Source organism: Manduca sexta, chromosome 11, assembly GCF_014839805.1.
Source record: "Manduca sexta isolate Smith_Timp_Sample1 chromosome 11, JHU_Msex_v1.0, whole genome shotgun sequence".
Taxonomy (NCBI): domain Eukaryota; kingdom Metazoa; phylum Arthropoda; class Insecta; order Lepidoptera; family Sphingidae; genus Manduca; species Manduca sexta.
This window is the reverse complement of record NC_051125.1, coordinates 9,641,106-9,647,843: the sequence shown is the minus strand read 5'-3', so window position 1 is coordinate 9,647,843 and position 6,738 is coordinate 9,641,106. Positions and strand designations below refer to the sequence as shown.

Below are 6,738 nucleotides of genomic sequence, written 5' to 3'. Positions count from 1 at the left end.
ATCAAAATAATAATAGTGCATTCAACTGGCTTAATTAAACTTAATTGGGTCAGCTTAATAGCCAATAGCAATGTCATGCTTAGGCTAACGCAACGCTTCAAAGAATAATCCGTACCATTAGATGTTAAACGAAATAAATTCAAACAAATAGCAATAAGCATTTCAACCGAATAGCAATAAAAATGTTAATAATGTATTACAGCTAATTAAAAAAATTGACTACGTCAATGAACTTAATTTTTCTTTTTTAATGCCTCTCTTTAAATTTTATTTCTATAACATGATTATATTTTTCTAATTAAGACGGAATTTTGGGAGATAAGTACCTTAATAGAAAAAGATCAAAATGTCTGACTTAAATTGTTTTTAAGCCATTCAATCAGAACGTGAACATTATGAACCCAATGGTATTTACAAAACGATATACTTAGCTGTACACAAAATCGACTGTTGTTTCTTCTAGAATGTAATAAAAGTTCAGATTATTCTCTTGCTGTTTGGCCTTTCAATTGATGAGGTTATTTTAATAAAATTCTTAACGAATAAAGCAATACATTTTAAACCCAGGGAATGAGTGCACATAATATGATTTAATATTTTAATAATAAATTCAAATTGTTGAAATCAAATTTAATATTTTTAAATATTTTACAATTTATTATCGCGACTTAAAATTCTATGTCCAATCTCACGCTAAAATTACATTCAATTTGTATTAATCATAAAATTCTGAAAAATATTAGTAATCATTAAATAAATTTGTTAATATCCAATTTTACACTAAACATAACATAAATTGTCCACACAAATCATATACATCATTTTTCATATTGACGTGAGAACACGTCGATCGTCCTATCACGTCAGCAAATCACTTCGTCACAAATCGAGTAACATAACAGTTTACATTCTATTTTGAATAGAAATACAAAACGGTTCATCATCGAAATTTAAGCCTAATACGTGTACAATATAATAAAATTTTCAGTCTTGTTCAAAAGTAAATAAATAGTCGAATGCATTGATCGGGAATGTTTTAATTTGAAACAAAGGTGTGCAATTATTTTCCATACTTCAGCGACTATTGTGACGCTACTCAACTCGATTGGTAGCAATTACGTATATTGACACTCGACAACACTCGACTGCTATATCGTTATTAAACAGACATATTGTTCTCACATCCATAATGTCAGGCAAAGTTATAACATGAGATAGTTAGTTTTTATTATTATTTGCTTTTTCCGTATCGTTTATGTTTGTGTTCTGTTTATAAACTTACCTGAGATTTGTTTGTCTTTAAATTTTTAGTGTTGCCAGTATTTTTGCTACCAAATTGTTTGTTTCAAATTAAAACTTTATTTAAAATCAGTGGCAAAACAAGTATATACTTAATGTCTATCAATCGTTATCTTTAAATAATACTATCAGTCATAGGTACTAAGTAAATGTCATGAAATGCAAATTTGTAAATACAAGGTTTTTTTTCTATTATTACCTTCCTAAATGCAAAAGTATATACCAAATACCCTTAAAACTTTCACCACGATATAAATTGAGTATTCTTTTTTAATTCTTATTTGTATTTAAACATTTATATAGCTAACCTATGAAAATTACAAAATAATTAAAATCAGTATAATCATTTCGTCCTCACAACCTTAGAAATAAAAATATTGTTAGATTAAAAAAAAAACAAAAATGTACATAAAGTTAAGTGATTTTCAAGTATTATACAATTTTACGTTAAATAAAATAACAAAATATAAGTACATTGCCTTTTATAGTTGTTTCAAACACGAGTAGGACATTCTGGAAATTAATCAATCTAACATCAGATAGTGTAAACCAGATCCAACAACCAAATTTAATTTATCTATGAACGGTTCAAATTCAATGATACCACAATTACGCGATTAGCATTTAACACTGATTGTGAAACATTCACTGATAAAATTATATTTGCCAGTCGGAATACAGAAAATCGGATACATTAAATACGTCGCCAAATTTTATCGACTTTCAAACCTTAATATCTACATAAATAAATCATTTAGAGTTGACCCCACTTCAATATCAAGCGGTCTTTACCTTACAAACTCTTCACACATAAAATGATTATCAACATTGAGATTCAAAAAGCGTATCCACTCATCCGGACCCTTTCGCGTACTTACTTTTCTATAAATTACAAATATACTAAATATACATAATAAATATAGCTTTGTACTCTCAAGTCCGCTGTCCTTGAATATGGCGATTGTCATTATCACATATTCCAAACAAATAATTTTCTACCAAAATGGTAGTTTTTTTGTTTCTATACGTACTGGCGCGGCGCGGGTCCGTTTTTTCTCGAATGCGGCAGAGTGTCGTCGTTGTTGCCTGTATTGTTGTTGTGCAGGAATGACATTTCCACGCCTGGTTCGCTTCCCTGCACAAAATGTATGCTTTCATTCAATTTGACCCATATACTTAAGTACAATTTTTTTTTATTAATTTCATTATACATTTATGTAATAGATACCGCGTTTTCCTTTTCCTCGATTAAAATTTTTAGCTCTCAACTTTGTTTTATCAAACTTTTATCACAAAATAGCAAATCTACATCTGCAAAAACCTTGCCAAAAATTACTACCACTAAAAACTACCATCAAATTTTCCGAAACCACACTAAAGATTTTGTATACCGTACTGACACTGCGGCCCTCGTTCCGCATTCAAGCCGTTAGCAACAAACTAACATATGGCCAAGAATTTTCATTTGGAACATGTGTTGTGTTAAACCACACTCGTGAAATGGAGCTTGCTCTTGTAAACTGGTCTTGTGTTCCCTATTGTGTTTCGAAGTTAACGAATCAAGAAACAGCTAAGGCGGACTAACTTGACACAAACATTTCATAGATTTTTTAAACTTGCTTGGATTAGACAGCTATTTAATTTTTTTGACACTTACACATAGAAAATAAGTTATAATACAATCCAAAAGAAATGAAACCTACAACTAAACATAATATAAAGTAAAGTTGTCCAAAAGAGATGATAGTAATTACACGTTTCGGTATCGACCTGGACACTGCATACAATATTTGAATTATGTTAACACTAGGTGTAGCACGTGGTTTCGCTCGCTTTCAAAGCCTTTCCCGCTACAAGTTCCTCCACATTCAATCCAAATCCAGTCCTCTGTATCTGCTTTTACTTTTAACAAACATACAAATCTTCTTATTTATAATATTAGTAAGATTTTTTTCATGTTGAGTAAATTTTGAAGACACTAAGGTAGACAGCGCTAGTGCCAATCTGTTCAAAATATAAAGCGTAATTTGAAATCTCACCTCTGAGTGCATAGGGTTTGCAGTAATGGTGATCGGGACCTTAGCCGGAATGTAACCATTGCTGCCTGGAGATTCCATTGCTGACCCGTTTTCTTCTGAAAATTTCATAGTTACGTGAATAGAAAATAAGCAGTTTTTTGGGCGTCTCTTTTAGTATAGGTTTATTGATAATAAGAATGTTTGATGAGCTTGAATTTTGTAATCTAAACATTCGTTTCTTTTTTATAAAAAACAGTTCGAAGTATTTTAGAAATCGTCAGACTAGACTCTACGTATCTGAAGAACATAAGGTTTACATTCGGAAAAAGGTGCAAACAGTTCCCCAAGGATGACCAATTCCACCGGCGTGGCAGTAGGCAAAGGTAATTTAAAAAATATTTTACAATGATCATTTCGCGCCAATATCCGGGCTTGTTACGTTCGAATTTCGAATAAATGAAAAGATATACGGTTTTAATGAAATGATTACAATGTTTGGGCAGATTGAGGCTCAACATACCCCTGTGATCGACCTACTTTCCTTTTCTCGAAGATTCCTCCACCCTGGGTTATAGTGAGTGTTCATGAGGGAGATTAGTTACCATAAGATTACAGTAATTTTCTCTAAGTGGTTTCAGAAAATGTTTTTAAGTTTATAATTGACATCGAACATCGAAGTTTACTGTTATTAGTGTGTACTGTGTACCCTCTATTTAGAAAAGGTTAAAATATTAATATCTTCAAAATTCACAAGATCTTATGAATATTTAATAGACGTTCATAAATATTCAATAAACAGGACCAAGTATATACTAGAGAACTATAGTATTTATAAAATATCTTTATTATTTATTTATTTACTGTAAAATTTTATTCTAAAATGAAATCTGATAGCAGAACATTAACATTCTGATGAGTAAAACAACACAATACTTACAAAATAAAGTAAATAAAATTAATTCCGAACAATACTTAACAGTTATAATTAAAGTTCATATTGATACAACAATTAAATTTATCACTAGGAGGGTTTTCAAGGCACCATAATCACCAACTTCACAATTAAAATATTATTTAATATGTATACATCTCACTTCACGGTTATTTTTATTTACCATAATATTTATAGGAATATAATATTAAAAAACATAATCCCAAAATATTATTTGACATAATCCCCTTTATTTTAAACACCATGTATAACGCAAAATTTAACAAACTTATTTTTTTTTATTAATCGACTTTTATCGATAAACATTTATACGAAAACATATCTCGCAAAATACTTTCTAATTTCAAAACTTAGCGCAACATCAATATGAACGTTCAGAAATACAGAACATTTCGTATAATTTCTGAAGCGTTAAGTCGAGTTCAACTGGCGATGTTTATTTATATGTAGCTTTTGATTCAGGTCAGCTGCGTTCCGAGAAACGTTCGTTGCAAGTTATTATGCTGTGAAAACTGAATTGATTCGACGCTTGTTAATATTGGCAACACGGTAATGTCTTTCCGAATAGTCGAAATGTTAATAAAGGGAATTTAAAAGATGTTTGGTAAAGTACACGTGTTAATGGAAGTCTTTTTGCAGACACACCTAACTGAAATAAGTTTCGTCTACAGTAGAGAAGAAAGAAAGTATGAAAAGTGTAAGCCGTTCTGCTGGATTATGTTTCTACATCAGTACTGTTTTACTGCTGCAGTGTGACTGACAACAACAACGACAAACTATATGACCCTCACATTCTTTCTTAGCTGATAAATATCGTTGACTAACTAAGGTTAATACCATGAGACGTCTGAAATAGACTAGTTTACTAAATCGCCAATATCCAGTAAGTAAATGACTGCTATAAGATATAATGACGATTGAGAAAGTGTGTGTAGTTATGAAGGTGTAAATACATACTGTTTGGTGGATGTCGTTTCGCCCGCCAGCAGAGCAGCACCGCCACGGCCGCCGCCAACAACAGCGCTGCTCCCAACGCAGCAGCTGCTGGCACAAGCGCAGTACCACGCCGTGGCTCCTCAGTCCCACCTCCAGCACTATCACTAAACGCACTCCCACCTCCAGTTCCAATATTCGTTGATTCCGCCCCTTTATGCGTTATAGCCATTACGATTGAACTGAATTCAGAAGGCGCCTGCGCTGTATACGCTTGGATTTTGACCTCGTATCTGGTGTCTGGGGCAAGGTGGTGTAGTGAGAGCGAGCGAGCGGATTCAGGAGCGGAAACCTTAGTGTAAGGCCCGGCTGTTGATTGCACGCGGTAGTACACGTAGAAACCTTCTGCTTCGACACCAGAGCCACGGGACCACTGCGAACAAAATTGGGATAAGATTTTATCGAAATAAATTATAATAGACTATCTGTCGTTTAAATTTATAGAGACGAGTTGTAGATAGTTGTGTGATGTATTCGACTGTTGTGGAGGCACAGTCGCGGCGCTGCTAGTGGTGCAGGAGTGTCGTGCATTACCGTCCAATTGAGCTGTATGGTGTGCGGCGAGGTGGCGAGCGCGCGGAGCAGCGCGGGCGCGGCGGGCGCGGCGGGTCGGCTCGCGGCGCCGCGCTGCAGCAGGAACCGCGCCGAGCTGCGGCGCTGCTAGTGGTGCAGGAGTGTCGTGCATTACCGTCCAGTTGAGCTGTATGGTGTGCGGCGAGGTGGCGAGCGCGCGGAGCAGCGCAGGCGCGGCAGGCGCGGCGGGTCGGCTCGCGGCGCCGCGCTGCAGCAGGAACCGCGCCGAGCTGCGGCGCTGCTAGTGGTGCAGGAGTGTCGTGCATTACCGTCCAGTTGAGCTGTATGGTGTGCGGCGAGGTGGCGAGCGCGCGGAGCAGCGCGCAGGCGCGGCAGGCGCGGCGGGTCGGCTCGCGGCGCCGCGCTGCAGCAGGAACCGCGCCGAGCTGCGGCGCTGCTAGTGGTGCAGGAGTGTCGTGCATTACCGTCCAGTTGAGCTGTATGGTGTGCGGCGAGGTGGCGAGCGCGCGGAGCAGCGCGGGCGCGGCGGGCGCGGCGGGTCGGCTCGCGGCGCCGCGCTGCAGCAGGAACCGCGCCGAGCTGCGGCGCTGCTAGTGGTGCAGGAGTGTCGTGCATTACCGTCCAGTTGAGCTGTATGGTGTGCGGCGAGGTGGCGAGCGCGCGGAGCAACGCAGGCGCGGCAGGCGCGGCGGGTCGGCTCGCGGCGCCGCGCTGCAGCAGGAACCGCGCCGAGCTGCGGCGCTGCTAGTGGTGCAGGAGTGTCGTGCATTACCGTCCAGTTGAGCTGTATGGTGTGCGGCGAGGTGGCGAGCGCGCGGAGCAGCGCGGGCGCGGCGGGCGCGGCGGGTCGGCTCGCGGCGCCGCGCTGCAGCAGGAACCGCGCCGAGCTGCGGCGCTGCTAGTGGTGCAGGAGTGTCGTGCATTACCGTCCAGTTGAGCTGT

At 38.4% G+C, this 6,738-nt stretch overlaps 1 protein-coding gene across 1 annotated transcript in view; it reads right to left on the bottom strand.

The window, feature by feature from the left end:
• Positions 1-615: 615 nt before the first annotated feature.
• LOC115452670 (interference hedgehog) overlaps positions 616-6,738 on the bottom strand; it is a 69,869-nt gene continuing 63,746 nt past the window's right edge. Inside the window, exons 13-15 of the mRNA XM_030181264.2 lie at positions 5,227-5,635; positions 3,339-3,433; positions 616-2,434 (exon numbers count right to left, since the gene is read on the bottom strand). Coding sequence (XP_030037124.1) covers positions 2,321-2,434; positions 3,339-3,433; positions 5,227-5,635 — 618 coding nt within the window. The 3' untranslated portion in view covers positions 616-2,320. The remainder of the gene's footprint in view (positions 2,435-3,338; positions 3,434-5,226; positions 5,636-6,738) is intronic.